The sequence below is a fragment of the Thamnophis sirtalis genome, unplaced genomic scaffold, assembly GCF_051295495.1.
Source record: "Thamnophis sirtalis isolate CommonGarterSnake01/CBP01778 unplaced genomic scaffold, rThaSir2_p1.2 scaffold_1, whole genome shotgun sequence".
Classification (NCBI taxonomy): Eukaryota; Metazoa; Chordata; class Lepidosauria; order Squamata; family Natricidae; genus Thamnophis; species Thamnophis sirtalis.
Genome location: NW_028261381.1, coordinates 23,996,479 through 24,021,691, shown reverse-complemented (window position 1 = coordinate 24,021,691; position 25,213 = coordinate 23,996,479). Strand labels below are relative to the sequence as shown.

The following is a 25,213-nucleotide window of genomic DNA, read 5'->3' as shown; positions in this document are numbered from 1 at the left end:
TTAGAAATTAACTTTATGAGAAGGTTAACAATCCGGATGTACTGTCAACAGCAACAACACTAATAGGAAAATTTGAAAATTACTCTGGACAAATTCCTTAGCAATATAGGCAAAGTTGTTAAGAAAAAAATGGGCTTCAACTAATGAATAATTGAAGTTTTATCAAATAGTTATCAAATAGTTTTATCTTCATGAGAATCGGGAGAAGGCTGCCTGATACTTTGTGCTACTTTCATGGTCTGGACTCAAGCCTTGTTTAGCTGATCATTGCCTTAGTGGTTGATAAGCCCATTATCCTCCAAGGACATTTCTCTTTATTCACTACAATTGTGAAATCCTGTGCAATCCCTCTAATTGGATGTGCCAAAGGAATAATTGAGCCAAGCTGAAATGGACAAAATTAGTTGGAAAACTAGGAAATTAATGACCATCAGTGGTGGGTTCCTACCTTTTCGGGCTGGTTTGGCGACCCAGGCCTGCCACGCCCCCAAACTGTTTCTCCCGGCAGCACCATGGGCACCGCCATCTTGTTTTTCTGCTTCTGCGCCTGCTCAGAGCAATTTTTATTACTCTGCACATGCGCGCACAGTGCATATCAAGCGCGCCCACGAGCGAACAGCCAGTAGTGACTGCCGGAACCTCCCCTGATGACCATATATCATGTGCTTCACCCAATAAACGACGTTTACACATATAGTAGCAGTAGAAAAGGAATGTAAAAAACTAGAATAAGAAAAATACAGTCTGAATGACTACATCAGGAAAACTAAAGAGGTTCTGCTTACAAAAGATTGTAAAGAAAGGCTCCCAAAGACAACAAAACCTAAACTGGAATTTAAAAAATAAATAAAAAATTAATATTTGAAAAAGAGCCAATTTATATCTAAACATTAAGTTTATTGACTCGAGGTCCCTGGAGATTTGATCCCAGTTTTATTTCCTTGTAACTTTCTACTAGGAAAGGGTCAGTTTTCCCAATTTATATACAACTCCATTAAAGTGGGAGTTAGAATTGTTTGTGAATATTCCAGCATCTTGATGGAACTTGGCTGTAGCTGCATTAAAGACCTTAGCAAATAATTCAAAGCTATGCCTCAGCCAGGGAAAAGAGCGGTTAGAGACACGTTAGCTTCCTAAATATATCAATACTCTTGATGTTACAACTTTGAATGCATAACTTCCTTAATAGAAAACCTGCCTTGTAAATGTCCCTGTAGTACTAAAATTTGTATCAAGATTAACATGAGCCTTATTTAGCTTCTATCATTAATTGCAGCTTGATTGGAATCCTACATACAGAGGGCAGACATAATGTGATCCTCAACCATCTTGCTAAACCATGGGTTAAATAGCAATAGCAACAGCAGTTAGACTTATATACCGCTTCATAGGGCTTTCAGCCCTCTCTAAGCGGTTTACAGATTCAGCATATTGCCCCCAACAACAATCCGGGTTCTCATTTTACCCACCTCGGAAGGATGGAAGGCTGAGTCAACCTTGAGCCGGTGAGATTTGAACCGCCGAACTGCAGATAACAGTCAGCTGAAGTGGCTGCAGTACAGCACTCTAACCACTGTGCCACCTCGGCTCTAAAGAAATGCAGCCTCGGCTTATGTGTGAACAAGTAAGCTGTAACTAAAGAAGCTATCAATGGTTTCTATATTATGCTAACAAGAAACACTTTGTATTCCTCCTGGAGAAAAACCATGGTTTGTTTTAGTAATCTTTATTTTGTTTTGAACAGATCAGAATCCCTGGCTTTCCCCGTACCATAACCTTGTGCGCAGACATATTGATATTTTTTTTAACTCAACTCATTGCTTACTTGCTGTTAAGTAAAATGCATTATCAACACTCTGAATATCACCAGATATATATCACCATGTTATTTTGCTGTACACAGAACAAGTGGTATAGAAAGAAAATTGGCCTGGAAAGAGTGGAAAATAGAATTATTTGCAAAATGTATAAAAATCAAATATATTTTGATAGAATAATGAAACAAAGTTATGCAAAAAGTAATATTGCCAAAGGTCTTGCAATTGACTTGCAAAAATTGTATTTGTAGAAATCACTATAACTAGAGGACTGAACAAGAAGGAATTAAAGTCCCAAGTTATTTTCAAGGCACTGAGATAGTGATTATGTGCCATCAAGTCATTTTCAATTCTTAATGGCTACATAGATAAGGACCACACAGATTCTCCACGATGATCTACCACTAACTTTTCTTTCACATCTACTAACCTCCTAACAGTGCACTCATGCCTCTGTTGTTGAGCCTATCCACCTCGTCCTCTTCTCTTTCTGTGTTTCCTAGAATTACAGCCTTTTCCAAGAATAGGTCTTCATATGGTGTATCAGAATTTGTACGAGTGACAATTATGGGTTAATTTGTTCAATGAGCCATCTTGGCTATTCACAAAATACTCAGGCATCTTCTCCAATACCAAAGTTCAAAGCATTGATAATCATTCCTATCCCGCTTCTTTAAACTCCAACTTTTGCTTCCATAGAGGGTCACAGATATAGCAGTAGAAAAAAAAATACATTTCAGAATCCAAAGCAATTCCTAGTGAAGCAGAATCTGGTTGGATCCTGAAATCACTTTGTCCTCAATCATGGGAGAAAAATAGACAAATATGGTTCTAGGATCCAATTGTGTACCTCTTAAGAACTATACTGAATCCAGAAACTCAGATCCAACAGGTGGTGTTAATATTTTTGTTGATTTTGTAAGAGAGCTCTTGTTAATACTACTGCCTAAACTACTCTTTGAATTTAAAAACTGGTTGGAAGCCATGTTTTAATGAAATGTCAACAGCTGTGTTCTCTGCTGGAAATACATTTAACTGTAGTCTTGTCTACAGAGCAAGCCTAATGCATATAGTGTTTGCATCGGGCTAGTAATGTAAGTATGTATAATTTATGTTTGAATTTTTTCATTGCATTTTTACTGTTTTCCATTGCTGACTGATATTTGCATTTTAATTTATTTCAAGATAAAAATTTAGACAGTTTAGAATGGATATGAACTCCATAAAAATGCTTAACTTTTGGCTGAAACTAGTACCCTAATATATATTTTTTTGTTTAAAGGTTTTTTTTTGTTTTTTTTTTTCATTTTGAGACTTTCATTTTTCACTAATCTGTGAAAAATAAAAAGTTAGGGTTTTTTTCCTGTGCAATCATACCCAGCAATCAGAGATTATATTAAATGGAGAAAGCTATTGTAAAAAGAAGAGATGGAGAAAGAGACATAGTCAGAAAGTTGAGGTAAAAAAGAGATCCTGGTTTGGGGTGAAAATTAGGGCCTGAGGATGTCTGAAAGTGGTTAACTAATCAAACACTCCTCTCTCTTTCAATGTTCTACAATGTTCTACAATGTCTTCTTTAAAAGTTTCCACCTCTTTTCACCTCACTCCTACATCATGCTCTTATTTCTGCTAGATTTACCTTTCCATGTTCTGAAGGACTACCTTGTTTTTTATTAGGGATTATTCCTTTCTCATTCTAAGCCTGACGTGGATATATTAAGATGCAACCAGACTTTTTTTTGACAGGCCTCTAACTTTAATGTCTTGCATATTTAAAGCTTTAAACTAAACATTCTTCAACCGTCTTAAATATCTTGTGCTACTCATAATAATTTTATAAAATCATATACCCTGTGCATTCGTGTGTCTGTGTGTGTACATATACATACATAATAAATTTAACTCTTTAACTCCCAAAAGTCTGGGTGACTTTTAATACCCAACTATAAAATTAGAACAGTTAAAAGCATAAAATAAAACATATCAGCCCTGTTCAAAAACAACCTTAACAATGAAACCATAATACACTACCTTCAGGCTTGTAACGGATCCAGATCATCAGAGCTCCTGGAACTCCAGGAGAGCAGGTACTCTACGTATCTCTGATGGATGTTGTTCCAGGTAGGGGCAACAATACAGAAGGTACAATTCATGGTCCCTAAATGGTGTTTAATTGAAGGGACCTGAAGCGCATTCACTCTACCTGAACACACCTGGTGGAGAGAAACAAATAGAGATAGGAGGCCTTTCAGATAACAGGCCCTAGGCCACAAAGGGTTTTATAGGTAACAATTAGCATTTTGAATTTCACCAGAAGCCAAGTGACAGCCAACTCAGCTCACGTAGCAGCAATGACACATTGACATAACAAGTGCCCATTACTGCTCTTGCTACTGCATTTTGGGCAAGCTGTAGCTTTTGGTCTTGGGAGTCCCAGGTAGAAAGACTTCAATAATCCAATTGTGGGTTGATGATGAGAACATGAGTCTGATAAAAACATGAGTCTGAAAGGTCTTTTGGCTGAGGAAAGGGTGCATGTGATGCACAAGAAGAACCAGTGCAAAGGTCCTCTTGGTCATGGCTGCCACCTTCTCATCAAATTCCTGAAGATTCTCAAGTTGAACGGGGAACTGTGACACATTTTTAAAGCTTTCCTCTTCATCCTTATATTTAAGTAAGAAGGTAGGTTGCAGCAATTTTGTTCTCACAATAGAGTTCTAACTTTCTGGAAAAAGGATAGGAGCTGAAACTATCACTAGCATGTACCTTTTCTGCAAATAAATAAATAAATAAATTCAAGAGTAAGAAAAAAAAGGTGTTGCAGTAAATGATTCTGACTTTTTGCGGAGGCTTAGATGGATGAAACTCTGCATCTTATCTATATCCACTGATCCAACCCTAAATACCTTATTAAGCACATAGGGTTTCCTTTGGCTGGGTTCACACAACTCACATCCTCAGGTGAAACGACACCATTATTTTCTTAATTCAACTTTGGAAGCTGAACAAATCAGTGTTTGCATTGCATAAGTTGGAATCACATAACAGTTTACCTAAGATGTGGTCATTCTTGGTTCAGTTTGCAATATAAACAGATATGAATTAATCTAAAAGCTATATTTTGTAACAGCTTAAATTATTCTGCTAGATAACATAAATAAATGGATGGGAATGAAAGAATACAGAAAAACTTGACAGAGATTTGGGGGATCTAAGAATGAATGACAATAGTGATTATTTTGTGTTTAAGCTTACATACAAATATCAAAGGGAAAAGCAGTTGAAAACAAAACTGGTTTAATATAAAGAAAGAGTTAGTGAAGGATAGAAAAGAATGACAGATTCTCAGAGTAAAACAGACCAATTTCTGGTGGGGTTAAGAGTGAAAAAGAGAGAAATTGTTGGAAAGGAAAGAAATGGGAATGAAAGTAGAACTGCAAGAGAAAAAATGAATCTATAAAAAGTATTAGAAGACAAATTGCTGTCAAAAAAGAATGAATGGTATGCAGACAAAAAAAACATGGAAACTGCTTGGAACAAAATGAAAACAATGGTACAGAATGCCAAGAAGTGTGTTGAATTGCGCTAATGGAAAAGTTGAAAAAGGATTTTTGGTAGAATGATCAAAATGAAAGGAAGAGAAAGATTGCTGCTAAAAAAATTAGAATGACAGACAGAAATCTAATAAATATGTTTGCAAACAACATATTTAAACAGAACAAGAAATACATGTTTTGGAAACAGATGAAACAGTTATACAAAAGAGCTTCCAGCAGAGTGATTAAAATTAAAAATGAAAGTGAGAATATAATTTGGAATGAAACTGGAATAAGGAAATGTTGGAAGGCATTATTTTAAAAATTTGTAAAATTAATTATATTTATTTTTAAAAGTGGCTTTGAAATGAATACTATAAATGCTAGCATCCAATAAAACACTGATGAAAAGCCAATTATAACTACTATAAAAATATTGAAAAATGGTAAAAGTAATATAGCTTGAGAAATGATAACATACATGTGTGGTTGGCTTGCAGAGTGGCAGTAAGATTTGTTCACTGTGTATGTACATATGTGTGAAAACTGCTTCTGTACCTGACACTTAGAACAATAACCTTTGGGAATTTTTCTAAATAGAAACGTAGCAAGCATGAATGTAAAAACTGCAGGGGAATAGATTTGTTTATGTGCTCAGAAAAATGTCCAACAAAATTCTGACCAAAAGGTAACAAAGAGCAAAGTCTGGAAAATTAGGCAAAGGGGTTTGCTTAGCAAATGATTCAACATTATGCATGGACTTAGTCAAGCATTAGGCTTACAGAATAACAAGAGTTGGAAGGGACCTTGTAGGTCATCTAGTCCAACCCTCTGTTCAAACAGGAGACCCTGTACCATTTCTGACAAGTGGCTGTCTAGTCGCTTCTTGAAAGCCTCCATTGATGAAGCACCCACAACCTCTGAAGACAAATTGTCCCATTGGTTAATTGTTCTCACTGTTAGGACATTTATCCTTAGTTCTAGGTTGAATCTCTCCTTGATCAGTTTCGATCCATTGTTCCTTGTCTGGCCTTCTGATGCTTTGGAAAATAGGTTGTCCCGCTCGTCTCTGTGACAGCCCCTCAAATATGCATATTCACTTGTTCATTTATAATTTATACAGAAATGCTTGTGATGGGGGCCACAGGTGTGTTTGGTTTAGACAGGAATTTGTGCACAAATGATGCTATGCTGGTCAAACATCCAAGTGATTTGAAGCAGATATTAGATTGTGTGCTGCAGCAAGAGGTATGAATCTGAAAATTAATGTATCAAAGACCAAGATGGTTGTGCTTGGTAGAAAAAATGGAGTGAACAAATTGCAAGTTATATATGAATACCAAACAGCTAGAGCAAGCTGATTAAAATGTATATTTTAATACTGACTAAAAATAGAAAACCATGAAAAATGTTTAAGGATCGTTCAAATGTATCGTAAAAAGGGAATAGGTACTTTATGGTCTGTTGGAAGGAATGTTTGTCAAGCGAACAAAAAGGATTGTGTAAAAGAGTGTACTTCTGCCTCTTTGTTATGGGAAGAGTTGGTTTATGTCAGGAGAAGGGGAAAAAAATAAGTTGAATACACAGGGTTGGATTCCAGGTGTGTGTCTGTTAAAATAGGAAGTGGTAAAAATGAATTAATGTGGAATGCAAGTGAATTGAATACAAAGTGACAGACCAATAGCAAAAGCATACAGAATGCTAAATTAGTAGCTACCTAATTTAAGTGCGGAGTGAATGAAAGAGTGGGACAGGCTGAGATGAAATAGAAAACTGAAAATAATAGCTGGACTTGATGCGATACAAAGGGAAAAAGTGCTAAGATTAAAGAGTAAAAGATAATGTACAAATGAGAAGGAAGCAAGGATACAAGGGCATTAAGAAGTATAGCAAGCTCTGTTGGTGTAAACCAGATTTTCCTTTTCTTTTATTTCATGCTCTTTATTCCTAGACTTATAATTGAACTTTTTTTCCGTACACGGAAGAGTAATACACACCCCAAAAGGGAACTTAGCTCAGTAACGAAGACACTGAGCTTGTCAATCAGAAAGGTCAGCAGTTCGGCGATTCGAGTTACTTGTCCCAACTTCTGCCAAACTAGCAGTTTGAAAGCATGTAAAAAATGCAAGTAGAAAAATAGGAACCACCTTTGGTGGGAAGGTAACGTTGTTCTGTGCACCTTCAGCGTTGCCGGCCACATGACCACGGAGACGTCTTCTGAGAGCACTGTCTCTTTGGCTTTGAAATGGAGATGAGCACCGCCCCCTAGAGTGGGGAATGACTAGCACATATGTGCGAGGGGAACCTTTACCTTTATAGTATGCATATTTGTACATATGTGCACAGCGAACAGGGCCAGTTTTGGGTCCTAATCCTATACCAAATACTTACAAGGTGTGGAGGGATTCTGGCTACATGCTAGAATGTCATGGCAGAAATAGATCACAGGAAAGGCTGACAAGTCTGCATCAGAAGATAGACGGCGCAAGGGAGGGAGCACAATATTACCTGAAAGCCACATAACATCCAAGCAGCTTTCGGTGCAAAAGGTACGGTAGCTTAGAAGAGCTTATATTGTGTCTTTTAAGTAGTGTCTTTTGGGCACCTACAACCCTACAATTTACTCCTCAATAGCCAACCACAGGCTTGAGCTTGACGCTGCCGTTTTCGGGTTACCGATATCAGCTCCGCCAGCCTCCGGGGGTGGGGGACAAAAAACCGCCTGGAGAGCCTAATAGTTCTTAAGCCAAAGCAATTTAGAAGCGCAAACTTTTGAGTTCGGCCGATTTCAAGGCCGGGGCGGGGGAGGGAGAGGAGGTGCCAAAAAAAGCGGCGGGTAAGAATGAGAAAACAGAGGAATCGAGTCTTGAAAGTCCCTGCCCGGTGCCTGAACTTCCTTCTCGATGTCCTCGTCATTCTCCAGCCCGGTCCAAGTGGGAGGAATCGCTTTGCTCGCTCTCACACCCCTTTCTCTCTTTTCCCTCCAGGGTACGAAAGAGGAGGCCGCGCCCCGCCGAGCGATCCGACTCCCGTCTCCGCCCCGCTCCCGAGTTTGTTTGGGTCCTCCGCACTTTCGCCCTGGTGTGGAGGAAGATGGAAGGCTACAAACTGTTCCTGGCCTTCCTCGCCTCCGCGTTGCTGCTCGGCGTCCTCTCCGTCGCCTTCGTCCTGGTCTGGGTCCTGAACTACCGCGAGGGGCTCGCCTGGAACGGGGACTTGCCCGAGTTCAATTGGCACCCGCTCCTCATCATCACGGGCTTCGTGTTCATCCAAGGGATCGGTGCGTAAAGGAGGACGGAAAGTGTGGGTGGGTGGCCTGGAGGACAGCCGAGCGATCAGGGGCGGGGGTGGAGAGGGAGGAGGTCGCGAGAAAAGGCTGCTGGGCGTGTGGGGGGGGGGGGGCTTCTGGCAGACTGACGAGGGTCTGTCAGCTCTCGTGTGTGTGTGTGTGTGTGTGTGTGTGTAGGGGTGGTGGGGGCTTCTGGCAGACTGACGGGTGTCAGCTCTCGTGTGTGTGTGTGCGTGCGTGCGTGCGTGTGCAGGAGTGCTGGGGGCTTCTGGCAGACTGGCGGGGATGTTAGCTCTCGTGTGTTTTGTTTGTGCGTGTGTGGTATGTGTGTAGGGTTAGGTTTAGGTGGGGGCTTCTGGCAGGCTGACAGGGGTGTCAGCTCTCTCGTGTGGGGGGGGGCTTCTGGCAGACTGATGGGAATGTTAGCTCTCGTATGTTTTGTTTGTGTGTGTGTGTGTGTGGTATGTGTGTAGGGTTAGGGCTAGGTGGGGGCTTCTGGCAGCCTGAACAGGCGTCGTCAGCTTTCCTGCCCTGGGTTGCCACTGCAACCTGAAAAGGCGGCTTGGTGGCAAGCGGGCGCTCGCGAGGGCTGCGGTGCCAAGTTTAGAATCGCAACTCCCAAGATGAGCAGATCTCCCTTCTCGCTGGCCCGTGCAATTGGACCTTCCCCAGGATGAGAGAAAATCCCGCAAGAGTTCCGGGAATTCTCTTGCCTTGGCGGACCGGTCCTTCCGCATCCTTGGTTCTGAAGCGGGCTCTCCAGACCCGCTGGCCCGGGAACGGTGCCTCATAACGCCTTTTAGCTAGAAAGCAAGCCTCACGCCCCCATTGCGTCCAACGGAAGGAATAATTCTGAGCTTTGCAGTGGGAATTGGAGTTGGGGAGTCCTTGGCGCTCCCCGAGTTTGCTTTGCATACGTTTCATTACCCAACAGGGGAAAACACAATTAAGAGGTGTTGCAAAACTGCCAGCCAGATTCCGAAAGCAGACTGTCGCCTTTTCTGTTTACCCGTATAATTGACCATATCTCTCCCAGAGCAAGAAGGGCGTGGGGTATTCAGGCCTCCCTGTTTTGTTTCCCCCCCCCCTCAGTGACTCTGCATTTTTAATAGCAGTTTTTGGAACCGTTAATTCTCTGCGGCGACTGTTTCACTGACGCCTTACCTGAGTTGAAAACTGCAAACGTCACAACTCAAAACTGCTAGTTGAGAAGCAGTTGTAAATATGGGCGGGGAGAGGGAAGATTGCTACAAAGGTGACTAATCGGGATGGTGCAAAAGAAACGACAGTGTCTGGTTTACTGAACAACCCCATTGTGTTCTGATGACTATACACTTGCTTCACTTTCTGTAGGATTGTTGTGTATATTTGACCATCTTGATTCTAGTTTGGAAGCTTGCAATAATTTTATTTCACTGATGATGCAGGAATCAGCTCTGTGGAATACCTTGTAATTTATAATCCTCTTGCACTAAATGCTAGTTTTTGAGTTATTTAAAATAGATTTAATACTGCAATGGGAGGAAAACCCAGCTAGGGACTAAACACTTGGTAAAGTAATATGAATGGTGAAAGAAAGGAGTCTTAATGGTAGAAAAACTCTAGTAGGAGAAAAAAAACACCCTAAAAATTAATACACATACAGTGCATAGTATTGATACTATATGAGGTTTATAGTTTCTGATAAGTACAGGAAATCAGATTTGGGCTTCTAAATTAATTGTACAAGCTGGGAGTTGTTAGATCTTCAGAAGAAGAAAAAAACGAGATTTTAAAAGTAAAAGCAAATCGTAGAAAAAGTTGTGTGCTTAATTTTAACAAATACACTTCTGTTGATGGAAGGATCAGTGTGCAATTTATCATTCACCTGTTAGAAGGCGTAACTGCTAAATCTTTTAAACTACAATATGCATAAGTCAGGCACTAGATACTTCATACCTTGCCCATTGGCATCTGGTTATTCTCACACCCAGATCTGAATTGATTCTTCCTTCTGACATGCTGCGCAATGCCTCCCTGATATTATATTCATTTTCAAGAACACCTTTGGAAATCAGATATTTTTTAGAAAAGAAATGTGGTATGTTGCAGTTTTGTATGAAATTACGCTCACCTATCCAGAAACAAATACAAAGAGAGGTAGAACTGTGCATTCTCAGACTAAAGGGGAACAAAAAAGCACAATTTACTTCCTGGTAAATAGGAGTGTTGCCAGTTGCAATGTCACAATGGCATAGCCATTATGAAAAATTTACACAGCATATTCTCATATATAGCCACTAGATGGGTCCCATTTCATCATTGCCTGATCTTAGTTCTCTTTATTTCTCTTTCTATACAGATACACACACACACACACACACACACACATTCATTGGGGTTAGAAAGGCACTTTAAGCAGATATGCTGGCAATAGTTAACATTCTTAAGGGATCCCCCCCCATTCAACTGGATTTTATTTTGTTTTCCCATTGTTACATAAGCAATATCCATTGTGTATTGCTCCCAATATTATTTTACCTGTACATTATTCATGCCAGTAAAATAATTTGGTGGAACTATTGCAAGCCTGTGATGATGTAAATAATTTGGCAGGTGTGTTTTATCCTGGATTTAAGATCAGGGATTACTGTGATACTGAAGTTGGAGTTTTTTGGTCTTGGTTTCTGTTTGTTTTTATACACTACCCAGGTCTGTGGGGACTGGGGTAAATTATAGGCACTGTTAAAAAAAACAAATAAATACTCTATAAATTCATATAGGAATAAATTTGTTGAAAGTTGACAGAAGTGGATTAAGTTTATAACACTTATCACACTACACAGTGGATTACTGTAAATATATAATTCTTAAGTACTAAACATAGTACCATACATGTAATAGAAGCTATTTGCACAAGTTAACGGAAGGAAATGTGCATAGCATGATTGTGAAAACAAAGAGTTGTAAAAAACAAGAGCATGGGGAAAATAGCTAAGTAGTGAATTTTTTGTAACAGTTTATTTTCAGTTCAGCAAAGGTGCTACTATTTAGGAAAACTTGTGATTCCAGTTTTTATTAGTATCAACTTTTATTATAATAAGTATATCTTGGCAAAATCATACTAAAAAGGGAGAGTCTAAATATTCAAATGTTATGAGTATTGGAGGACACATGGGCAGAATTACATAAGTATTTTATGAATGCTTACAAAACTTCATATGGGGAATACATACCAGAATAAAATATATATACAGGAAGTACAGATTTCATAATTGGAATCATAAGTTCTTAAGTGAGTCATGCCCAATTTTATAACCTATTTAGCCACAGATGTTAAGGAAATCACTGCCTTTGTTAAGTGAATTGCACTGTATTAAGCAAATCTGGTTTCCCCATTGACTTTGCTTGTCAGAAGCTGTCTGGGAAGGTTGCAAATAGCAATCACATGATTCCGGGATGCTGCAACTATCATAAATATTTGCTGATTTCCAAGCGCTTGAATGTTGATCATGTGATGGCACAGTCTTAAGAGTGAGGCCCGGTTGTGAGTCATTTTTTCCCCAACACCATTGTATTTTATTTATTTATTTATTTACTTATTTACTTATTTATTTATTTATTTATTATTATGTAACTTTATTTATTATTATGTAACTTTATTTATTATTATGTAACTTTAAGCAGTTGCTCAATGGATGGTTGTAAGTGGTAAGTTGTTTTATGCTTTTTTACATAATACTTATTATAGTGGTGCTAATAAAAAGCAATTGACTGATAAATCAAAATATTATTTGGTAGCAAAATACAAACTATTTAAAACCACCATTTTCCCTATCAGCCTCTTGAAAGATTTTAAAGTAAGATTATCCCTTTTTTTTCATTTTGGGAAAAGCTATGAAACTGGAGTGTATGCAGTTAACTTAAACGGTGTCAAATGTCAATATTATATTTCATATAGGCATGGGGAAATGGACATTGAGCCTTTTCCCAGGACATTCCTTTTGGGGACAGAGATTTATTTAGGACTTTTATAGCACAAGTCCTTGGCACAGGCAACATGCATGTTAATAAATATTTAAAGATATGGCGCTTAAAAAATATGTATTAGCCCAGATGGAATACTTCATTTCTTTCTTTTTGTTATCAAGAAGTTTAGCTTACTGTTAATATCTACCTATTCATGTACTATGACCAATGTATTATGGGCTGCAATTCTCTTTGATTTTTTTTACTGCCCTAATTAGAAGATAAATAAAATAACGTACTCCGGTCATTCTGTGACATATGGGCCAGTGGTGAGATTCTATTTTTTTTACTACCGGTTCTGTGGGCGTGGCTTGGTGGGTGTTGCGTGGCTTGGTGGATGTGGCAGGGGAAGGATACTGTAAAATCTCCTTTCCCACCCACTCCAGGGGAAGGTTACTGCAAAATCCCCACTTCCTCCCCATCAGCTGAGACTCAGGAAGCAGAGAATAGATGGGGCAGAGCCCATCAGAGGTGGTATTTACCGGTTCTCCAAACTACTCAAAATTTCCACTACCAGTTCTCCAAAACTGGCCAGAACCTGCTGAATACCACCTCTGATATGGGCTGCATAAGATACACTTTTATTCAGTCACTCTTTCTCAGCCCACACCTCACAGGATTGTTGTGGGGAAATAAGAGGAAAGAATATGAGGGATATTTGCCACCCTGAGTTATTTATAAAAATAATAAAGTGGGGTAAGAAAGTAATCCCACCCATGTAAATTTTAGTGGAAGAATGACAGTGCTTTATCAGGTTGCATTCTGCGGCTTCCTCCCCCAGAAACCTCCTCTCAATGGGTAAACTCAGGTTTCCTTCCTTTTTTTGCATATTTCACTATGTTGTCTTAAGGCAGGGGTAGTCAACCTTTTTATACCTACCGCCCACTTTTGTATCTCCGTTAGTAGTAAAATTTTCTAACCGCCCACCGATTTCACAGTAATGGTGATTTATAAAGTAGGGAAGTAACTTTACTTTATAAAATTTATAAAGCAGAGTTACAGCAAACCCCTACCGCCCACCATGAAAGCTGGAACGCCCACTAGTGGGCGGTAGGGACCAGGTTGACTACCACTGTCTTAAGGAATCTATTTGCAGAAGCTTAAGCCATTTATTTCGCTCCAAAAATCCCCCAAAGTTCTTCTGGCCCAATCCACTTCTAGAAGGTAGCCATTTACTTGCTATGCATAATCCAGTGAGGTTAACATGCATACAAAGTGCCTACTTCTGCCTTTTTTAAGGTGAAATGTGGACCAGATTTGTTTATTTTTAACAGAGTTCCTTGTTTTATGAAAGATGGACGTGCTATCTGATTTCCACATAGCATTTCACCCAAACAGTTTAGTAAATTGTCACAACTATAGATTCTGGTTTGTCAATCCCAACAATAACATCTCAGAATATATAAATTGGTTGAATCTGGTTTAGAAGGAGCACACTAAGCCAGGAATTTTAATTTAAAAAAAAAAACAGAAAAAGTTTTTGTTCAATGTGTTGAGTCAGGTCATCTATCTTATCTAGCATGTTTGCCAGTCAGTCAAAATCTGACGTACATAACTTCATCACTCGATCTCTGAGATACACCCTTTTTCTTCTAAAACAAGATCATTTTAAAAAGTGTGTGTGTGTGTGTGTGTGTGTGTGTGAGAGAGAGAGAGAGAGAGAGAGAGAGAGAGAGAGAGAGAGAGAGAGAGAGAGAGAGAGAGAGAGAGAGAGAGAGAGAGAGAGAGAGAGGAGAGAGAGAGAGAGAGAATGGGAATATTTTAATTTCCAATTAACCTGAATTCTTTCCTTCAGAAAAGGGATAAACAGTAAAATGAGAATGCATGACCTATTTGTTGAAGGAAATTCTCAAAAATGTCATTAGAATAATGCAAGAACAATTTTAACGTTCCTAATAAAGTTAGTTTTTTTTTTTTAACCTTAATAATTCTTCCTTATTTCCCAATTGCAGCCATTATTGTATACAGGTTACCATGGACCTGGAAATGCAGCAAATTTTTGATGAAATTAATCCATGCGGGGTTACATACCGTTGCTCTGACACTTGCTATTATTTCCCTGGTGGCTGTTTTTGATTTCCATAATTTTAAGAAGATTCCTAACATGTACAGTCTACACAGTTGGATTGGATTGACTGCTGTAATTCTTTATGCTCTACAGGTTAGATGTCATTTATAAAGTATACTTAAAAACAGAATAAGATTATTTTAACTTCAATTAAAAATGTGCTGTGTGTACATTAATTTTAACAAGGGATTTTGTATTTTGCAGTTCTTAGACATAAACCTTACAACTCGATAAATTAACCTTTGTCAAATGAAGGCGAATATACATGTCCCAGGATAATGTTGTAGGATCCAATCTGGGCGGTCACCAGCACTGAAGTTTTGTCTTCCAAGCTTAAGACTTGTGCTGGAGCCTCTAGAGAGAAATTCCCTGAAGATGGGCTCCAGCACAAGCCCGAAAGCTCAGAAGACAAAATGTCGGTCGCAGTGATTAACCCAGATTGGATGCTTCATTAATCTTTGTGTTCATTGTAAACAAAATAAGAGATATAAGGTATTTTAACTTTAAGCAATTGGCATTCTGCTGCAGAAATCTGTCCAGGAGCTTAGCTTCTTAAAAAATATGATAAGGAACAAATTATTTGCCAAGAAACTAAGCCAGCATAAGTGTTGTGAGACAATCTTTCTCACAAGAGGTAAATTTAAAAAGATATTATACACCACGTTTTGTGGATTCAGTAGTCCCTGAAAACATTCTTTCTATTTTGAGTACTTTTAGTAAGGAACTTTTTGATTCTCCAGCTTTTATTAAATTTTTGAGAATGCTGCTCTTTCTATATTCAGAAGTGTTTCATTTTACCACCTTTGTAAAGTGTCTTTCATATACTGTAATTTTTACAGAGTATTCTAGAAATACATTCAGAATTTCTTGTTTTTAATAGTAGGGAAGGAAATGTATATTGTTTAATGTAAAATTTTAATATATACATTGGGGAAGCCGTTGCTTTCTAGAAGAGCTCCATGGTAATGGTGAGGAATGTAGTTTACGGTAGTTCAACAGAATTTGGGGATTCAAACATCCTTACTTCTTCCCTAAATCCACTTAGAGAAGAGGATAGGATCCAAAAGGATGATTGCAGTTTTGAGCAGTTTGACCCAATAAGCAACTAATTGCTCACTGTAGTAGAAAGCACACATTTTAAAAAGGTGGCAAAAGATTTGGCATTGGTAGCCACTCCCAAGTTTCAGGATTGTGGCCCAAGACCACAAATTTAATGGCAGTATTTTAGAGAGTTTCTATTCTGATTCTGTGGCTTGTAAGATGCAAGATTTTGCAGCCTGGCGTATCAAAATAATACACACAGGCTATTCAATTTTTTTATATTTATCTGTACTTCATGCCAAATGTGTTAAGATAAATGAAAGAAATAGGAAATAAAAGAAATGAAAGTAATATCAAGATCATTTTTTAAATAATAATAATAAAAAGAAGAAGAAATAGCCTCTGCTCTTTCTGTTTAGATCAGCCATAGGACTCTTGGCCTTTTAGAAGAGTATAAAGACCAGGCTCTGCCAACTGCCCCTAGGGTCCAAGAATGCTATGCAATTCTGCATGTGGGGCGGGTGGGGGAGGTTAGGTTTGATGAGCTGAAGGTTCTCCCTCTGCCTTTTAGCTTACATACCATATTTTTCAGACTATAAGACACACTGGAATATAAGACACACCAAGATTTTGAAGAGGTAATTTTAAAAAAAAATGTTTTTGCCCTCCCCGGACCCCAGGAGCACTCTGTAGGCCTCCCAAACCCTCTGCACATCTCATTTTTTGTGAAAAGGGGACATACAGATAGTTTGAGAAGCCTGCAAAGTGCTACTGGGGGCGGGGGAGGGCAAAAATGCAATGTGTGGGGGGTTGGATGGTGAAAAATGGACCTGTTTTTCGCAAAAACGGGGCGTGCAGAGGGTGTGAGGCCTGTAGAGTGCTCCTGGAGGCTGGAGACGCCAAAAAAACTATTTAAAAATGGCGGGCGTGCAGAGAGTTTCGAAGGCCTGCAGAGTGCTCCTGGGGCTTGGGAGGGCAAGAACAGCCCAGTTTTTGTGAAAAACAGGACCATTTTTCACTCGGTTTTGCCCTCCCCAGCCCCAGAAGCACTTTGCAGGCCTCCCAAACCCTCTGCGTCCGTTTTTGCTAAAACCTGGATGTGCGGGACAGGGTTTTGGGAGGCCAAAAATGTTGTATTCAGTGTATAAGACGCACCCAGATTTTCAGCCTCTTTTGGAGGAGGGGGGGAAGGTATGTCTTATACTCCACAAAATACGTTAGTTTTCCCTTTTAACTTCATTTTAATTGGCTTTTAGCTTGTTTTTAACTATAGCTTTTATATCATCATGTGATGAATGGTATAAAATATCCCGATAGGTTTTCAAAGATTTCAGGAGATAATTTAGGAATCAAATTTGGCACTGCCCCATAAAGATTTATTTTCATGCTTGTTTTTCAAATAATGGATACCGTTGCCATTTACTAAGTGTTATCTGTGTATCAGCTTGTTTTAGGCTATATGGTCTACCTACTTCCCTTTGCCCCAACTTCTCTCCGGACAGCTGTTATGCCAATACACACATATTCAGGTCTTCTCATCTTTGGAGCAGGAATTGCCACAGCCCTAATGGGAATTACAGAAAAACTTTTTTTTGCTCTGTAAGTATTTATTTGCATGTCACTAATTTTTTTTTACAATAACATTTACTAATTGAGCATTGTTAATTTGTTTCCTTAATTTTAACTTTTTTTCCCCTGAAGGGTAAAACCAGTCCCCTATAGCCAGTCCCCAAAAGAAGCTATTTTTGTCAATGTTCTGGGTGTCCTGATTGTCGCCTATGGGGCTGTAATTTTGTGGATAGCTACAAGGCCTCATTGGAAGCGCCCACTCGAACACGTTTTCGTAACCCATCAAAGAATTGGAGAAGGATTCGGTGAAGATGACTGTCATAGTCCAGATTTGGAATTCAACAGTGATGCAGCTGCTAGGAAAAGAAACCCCAAATCTGATGAAACTGGACAGAGATCAACTATGTAAAGAAAGTATATAGCAAAATTTGCAATGAAGAAAACTCACTCTCCCTTATTCTCTCCCAGCTCTTTGACACACTATACTTTGCTTTATTAATATTGTTAGAATTTCCTGAATAAATGAGAAGAGTTAGTAAAGAGTTTAATTTTAGAAGTATCTATTTTCATATGGTGCCACTATGGTAACTTGTACTGTATTTCTTGATAATTTTGAAAAACAAAATCTGGAATTATAACCAGGTCAACTACAATAAACGCTTTTTCATTGATTTTGACTGATGGAAGTACAAGATGAACAATTAGATTTCAGATATTGGAAGAAAGTTATGAGAAAGGGAGGACTCCATTGAATAAAATGGCTAAAACCCTTGATATTATTTTAATGTTGTTCAAACTTGTTTCCATAACACTATGGAACTTCTGGCCATCTTGGAAAGCTGAATGATTGATTCCACAATTCATTATTTTTCATTTTTTCTTGATTTCTGATGCTGCCTTCCATTGGCACTGGAGAACTATATGTTTTGCAGTTCAATATTATGATTATGGTGGCCAGAGAGAGAAGGGAGAGGCAAAGCAGGTGGTTGTGTGGATGATAATTTGATTACCCTGTGTAGCTTCTTTTTTCACATAGGTGCCAGCTTCTCATACAAACACATCATCTGGTATCACAGCAGTCTCAGACATTATTGCTATAAGGTAATCATTGTTTTTGCACAACCACATTTCAATGAATATTGGCTTTATACAGTAACTCCATTATTTGGAATAGATACTGTGTTGGAGTGTTTACAGTTGGTTCAGATTATAAAGCAATGTAATCTTGACTTGACTAGACTAGACTAGACTAGACTAGACTAGACTAGACTGGAAGGGACCTTGGAGGTTATTTAGTCCAGCCCTTTGTTCAAGCAGGAGAACCTGTACTATTTCAGATAAGTGACTGTCTAGGCCAGGGGTATCAAACTTGCATTGACACAGTGCTATCATGTGACATATCACGACTTTTATCTCCTTCGCTGAATTAGGCGCGTGTAGCCAGCGCATGCCACATCCGAGCTGTGAGTTTGACATCCCTGGTCTAGACTCTTCTTAAAAACATCCAGTGATGCAGTGCCCATGATTTCTGGAAGCAAGCTGTTCCACTGCTTAATTGTCCTCACTGTTGGGAAGTTTCTCTAGACCTAACTAAATTAAAGCTGTGTGGCTCTAAACACTTACTCTTAAAGAATGCCATTTCAACATGTACATTCAGGAGTTTTGCAGGGGAGGAAATGATTTTTTCTTGGGCAATATATGGCCAACATTGTGTATATTTGGCAAAGAGCAAGCATTCTCTCTGATCTCATTTTCCTTAATGAACAAGTGAAGCTGTTGCATTCTTTTAAATTGATGGCAGTTACTACCTATTTCGATAAGCTACTTATTTTTAGGAGGAGGAAGAACATTTCCTTTATTTTATGCATAGAATTCAACAAGCTTTCTTCAGAAAAACTATACAGTATTGAAAGTAATCAGGACATTCAATCTCCATTTTATGAGATGATGCTGTGTTTTAGGATTGTCCAATTTTTCCAAGGACATTTAACACAGGCTTATTTATATAGAGGATTCATGGCATTTTATTTATGCTCTTCATAACTTTATTTAGAAATTATTGAAGTTAAAAATGCTATCTACTTTTACTTTAACAATAAAAAACTCTGGACCAGAGGTATCAAATTCAAGAACTGTGGGATTGATCTGGCCAATGGGGTGTTTAGATCTGGCCCATGGGGCCACTCTGGAAACAGTGAAGGACCAGCCCGTGGTGTCTCTGCCAGCTCTGTTTTTGCTGGCAGTGGGTTGCAGAAGGCCATCACAGCCAAAATGGAGCTTGGGAGGGGCGCTTTCGCTGGCAGAGTGCTCAGGCCACCACAGGCACCCTCAAAACGAATGACGTTGAGTTGGCCATGCCTACCCTGGTCCCCTGAGGTCAAAAACAACCCTGATCCGGCCCTCAAAGAAATTGAGTTTGACACCCCTGAGCTAGACTTGGTGGAACCCTTTAGCTATTGTTATAGAGTATGTTATACAAAATAAAAGATGAAACATAATCTTATTCTAGGCAATATTGAGAAAATATGTTCAGCACATCCTTGATTACGTTTTGAAAAGAATATATCTAAAAGTATATTTGGACAGTATGGCATGAAGTACAATATGTAATTGGACTTTAGGAAAGCTAATCCGATTTTTGAATTATCACTGCAGCTCATTTGGAGAAAAGATCAAAACGGCAGCAAACGGAGAGCCTTTTAAACAGTACTCTTTTCTCAATACTTTTAACTGACTTCCCAAATCGGTTTGGCTTTCACTCTAATTTGTTATGTAAATTAAAACATTCATTCTAGTGACATCTCAGAAAATTACTTAGTTTCTGAAAGAAAACAAGAAGATATTTCATGTCAGTGTCCTTATCTTGACTAGCTTGCTATTGTGGACAGGAAAAGAAAGTGAGCAGTCAACTTTCTGTGCCAGAAATTGTCTTTTCTATCCTGATTTGCTGCTGGTTGCAGTGTTACTGTGAGCCATTATAAGAATGATCTTGGGAAACAGTGGCCCTTCCTCAGACTTGCTTTTCAGACAAGTTGGGATTGCAACTTCCAAAATGAAGGATAATGAGTTAATATCTCAATATTAAGTAAGAACTGCTGTACTGTAGATGATAAGCCCCATCCCAAACATCTTCATAGCCATTTTCTATGATAACAGCTTTAGAGAACCCAAAGGCTCTCAGCATATTAGCCTGAATGCTCAGTAGGGTAACAGTAGAAGATATTAAAACTTGGCAAACACCGATCTCTATAGAAGGCAATGGGAAAGAAGAATGTGCATTATGATAGCCTTTATATTTTGAAATTTTAAACTAACATAGCAGAATTATGGACACCAAAGATTGTCTTGTGGACATCGTAAAATTGCCAAGGCTGAGAAACACGAGTTTTCTATATCAGCAGCTGTATGTGATCCACATTTCTTAAAAAAATGTATGCTGAACTATATATTTGAATATGTGGGATCGGTAGTACTTTGTAAAGTAAAAATTTTGTAACTATTTTTATATTACAATAAAAGATGTTTGAAGAATTTACAGTGTTCTGTGCTAGTAACAATTGCTGTAACCGTATGCTGATTTGAAATAGAAGGTGGAAATTGCAGAGGGTGAGTGACAAGCATTTTTTTCTCTGTTTGAATAAGTGGCAATTCCTTCTTATCTGATATTATTAAGATCTATTGATTCCTGAGCCTCTGAGTTGATTTTGAGGATAAACAAAGGGAGAACTCTGTTACACTAAGAGTTTACTCGGGCAAGGTTGGATTTCTGTCCTAGACCTAGAATGTTTCAGCTGAATTCATCATTTAGACACATTATTTTTTTCCAATTTATAGGAACCATAAAAAAAGATCCTGTTTGCCAAGGAGTCATGATACCACCAGGATCTGAACACAATGCATAGCAACCATGGCTAGTTAGGCATATTGAATATTAAACACATGGGCTGTTCAGGAATTAATACAGGCAGCATATTAAGATTGTTAAAGTTATAATACCAAAAGTAATTGGAGACACTTTTTTTCAGCTGGTGAGAAAGAGATGGCAAAATGCCACTAAAAAAAGATAATATATATTTGCTGATTTATTTTCCTGTAATGAAAAAAAAAACCTTACTGGCAATCATATATTAAACTGGATATTAATTTTCACACAAGAAATTACAAGGAAACAAAGTAACCCAGCAGTGTAATAAACTACAGTGATTTCCATTCTACCAGCAGTGTATGGTAAGTGGACCACATGAAGATAATTAAACTGTCAGTTATTTATCATACCAACTCCCTTTATTTTCACAGTTGCAATTTAAATAGGTTAAAGTACAATACTTTTTATTGTAGCAAAAAATTAAGAAAGCGATTTGAGTTTATTTTGCATTGATCATATGTAATCTTTCGGAAATCCCAAATAAGGATTTTTCTCCAGGGGTAAAATTAACTTACCTTCGCTACCAGTTCGCAAATGTGAGCATGCACGCAGGACCTTCCGTGCATGTGCAGAGCATCAGAGCATAAAAAAACGGGACGTGATGATGTCCGGGTGGGTGGGCACAGCCTCCTGCCACCACCACTTCGCCCAAACCGGATAGAAATGGCTGAATAGCACCACTGATTCTCTCCCTATATTGAGTAGAATCAGGGTCATGACCTTTGTGATTATACCGTATATATACTTACAAAATGTAAACTCTTAATCAGGATAACAGCAGAATGTAAATGATAAACTTACAGTCATAAAATTCCCTTGCCAAGAAATCTTTATTGATATTTTGGTGCCTGAGGAAGATTACCCCATCCCACCCTCCCCCAACAGTAGGGCTCTAATGTTTGGACAAAAAGGCTGGGCACTGAGAGAGGAGAATTACTGTAAAGGAAATGGAGAGCAAATAGAAGAGGACGGGAGTATGACAAAAGGAAGCAAAATGACGCAAGGATATGGAATGAGGAAGAAGCTGCACACAAACTGCTCCAGCCTTTTTAAAACAGGCCAGCAATCCCAGGCATTTTGACTGCTTTTAGATTCCCAGTGAGTCTTAAAAGTGCACTAACTGGGAAAAGTTAGTGCAAATTAGCACTAACAGATCAGCAAATCTGATCTGTCTCCCAGAGTTGAAGGCCACTTCGTAGAGCCAAGAATAGAAAGAACCCCAGAGATTGTGGGGTGTGAGTCTCTCCTCTTGAAGTTGGACCTAGGGGTTCAATTGGGCTTGTTCTTGACGTACCTACCTCCCAGCTGCGTCACAACAGCCCTGCCTGCGCTCCTAGAGGCAGTAGCCGGGTTGGCGGTGGAGTTCCCCAGACTAATGGTACTGGGGGACTTTAATCTGCCATCTCTTGGTGAACACTCTGACGGGGCGCAGGAGTTCATGGCTTCCATGACAACGATGGACTTGACCCAAGTAGTTCAGGGTCCAACTCATAGAGTGGGACACACACTCGACCTTGTATTTCTCTTGGGGCAGTAGAGACGTGATCTTGAGTTAAGGGGAATAGAGATCTTGCCCTTGACATGGTCAGATCACTCCTTGCTGAGGCTTGACTTTAGGATGCTACTCCCCCATTGCAGGGAGGTGGAGCCGATTAAGTGGTTCCGCCCCAGGCGACTGATGGACCCGGAGGGACTTCAGAAGGAGATTGGAGGGATACCTGACTCCCTTGTCCACAATCCGACGGAGTCCTTGGTCGCTGCCTGGTATGTTGCGGCGGCTGAGGCACTGGATCAGATTGCGCCTTTGAGGCCTCTCCGCGGCAGTGGATCCAGGAGGGCACCTTGGTTTATCGAGGAACTCCGGGAGATGAAGCGCCAAAAGAGATGCCTAGAGCGATGCTGGAGGGCCAGTAACTCCGAATCTGACCGGACACTATTAAGAGCCTTTATTAGGACTTATTTAGTGGTGATACGGATGGCAAAATGTACACATTTTTCCGCTCTTATTGCATCCACGGAATCTCGCCCAGCTGCCCTGTTTAGGGTGACCCGCTCCCTCCTGAAAGGTGAGGAGGTGGGGGAACCCTTGCAGGGAAGAGCTGAGGAGTTTGTTCAGTTTCTGTCGGATAAAATCACTCAGATTCAGACAGACCTGGACTCCACTTGGACAGTACCAGCTGAGTTGCCAAGGGAGAGTCTTAATTGGACTTGCCGGGGTGAGTTCGAGTTTGTCACCCCTGAGGAAGTGGACAAGGCCATGGGAGCAATGAGTGCCTCTACCTGTTTACTGGACCCGTGCCCCTCTTGGCTGGTTTCGACCAGCAGAGAGGTAACACAAGGCTGGCTCCAGACGATTACGAACGCATCTTTGCAGGAGGGGTCCTTCCCGCAACCATTAAAGGAAGCGGTGGTAAGACCCCTCCTCTGTCTCCAACCTTCCTTTTTTGGGGAAGGTTGTCGAGAAGGGGGTGGCGCTTCAACTCCGACGGACCTTGAATGAAGCGGATTATCTAGATTCCTTTCAGTCTGGTTTCAGGCCTGGGTACAGCACAGAAACTGCACTGACCGATGATCTCTGGCGGGCTAGGGATAGAGGACATTCCTCTATCCTGGTGCTTCTTGACCTCTCAGCGGCCTTCGATACCATCGACCATGGTATCCTTCTGCAACGGCTGGAGGAGGTGGGAGTGGGAGGCACCGTTTTACGGTGGTTCTCCTCTTACCTCTCTGACAGGTTGCAGTCAGTGTTGGTCGGGGGGCAAAGGTCGATCCCTAGGCCCCTTAAATGTGGTGTGCCACAGGGGTTGGTCTTGTCCCCCCTCCTATTTGACATCTACATGAAGCCACTGGGCGAGATCATACGACAGCACGGGGTTAAGTACCAACAATATGCAGATGATACGCAACTATCTTGCCAGCTCAGTGTAGCGGCGGACGTGATGTGCTGATGCCTGGAAGCTGTCAGGATCTGGATGGGGGTGAACAAGCTTGTACTCAACCCCGATAAGACTGAGTGGCTTTGGATGCTGCCCCTGAAGGACAGCCCAGACAGTCAATCCTTAACCTTGGGGAGAGAAAAATTTACGCCCCTCAGAGAGGGCTCGCAATTTGGGAGTCCTGCATTCGCAGCTGACACTGGAACACCATTTGTCGGCTGTGACCAGGGGGGGCCTTTGCCCAGGTTCGCCTGGTGCACCAATTGCGGCCCTATTTGGACCGGGAGGCACTTCAAACAGTCACCTCAAGCCCTTGTCACCTCAAGGCTAGATTACTGCAACACGCTCTACATGAGCTACCCTTGAAAAGCGTTTGGAGACTGCAGCTAGTCCAGAATGCAACCACTCAGCGATATTGGGTGTACCGAGGTACACCCACGTTACACCTGTCCTCCGTGAGCTGCACTGGCTACCAATTGGTCTCCGGGCGCAATTCAAGGTGTTGGTTATTACCTTTAAAGCCCTACATGGCTTAGGGCCAACATACCTGCGAGACCGCCTACTGCCACATACCTCCCTACGGCTGGTGAGATCCCACAGATTAGGCCTCCTTCAGACGCCGTCAGCCGGACAATGTCGGCTGGCGGCTCCCCGGAGGAGAGCCTTCTCTGTGACTGCTCCGACCCTTTGGAATGAACTACCCCCAGAGATCCGGACCTTACCCACTCTCATGGCCTTCAGGAAAGCTGTTAAAACCTGGCTATTCCGGCAGGCCTGGGGCTGTTGACCTCATTGTTGAGGTCCAGCCCCGATCAGAATGAATGCATGTGTGGTAATTTTACATTTGTTTTTTTTTTTCTTTTCATTATCCCTTTTTCCTTCTTTTTGTAAGCCGCCCAGAATCCTTTGGGATTGGGCGGCCTATAAATTTTATTAATAAATAAATAAAATAATAAACAATAAACAATAACAATCCCTTAAATGCAATGTCATGGCACAGAAGAGTTAACAAAGAAAATACAGC

The 25,213-nt window shown here is 40.2% G+C and overlaps 1 protein-coding gene across 1 annotated transcript; it reads left to right on the top strand.

The window, feature by feature from the left end:
* Positions 1 to 8,317: 8,317 nt before the first annotated feature.
* CYBRD1 (cytochrome b reductase 1) lies at positions 8,318 to 20,859 on the top strand. The gene is made up of 4 exons (XM_087709152.1): positions 8,318 to 8,633; positions 14,603 to 14,811; positions 17,204 to 17,358; positions 17,461 to 20,859. Exons 1-4 carry the CDS (start codon positions 8,447 to 8,449, stop codon positions 17,735 to 17,737), a joined length of 828 nt encoding a protein of 275 aa, XP_087565278.1. The 5' UTR covers positions 8,318 to 8,446; the 3' UTR covers positions 17,738 to 20,859.
* The last annotated feature ends 4,354 nt before the right edge of the window (positions 20,860 to 25,213 follow it).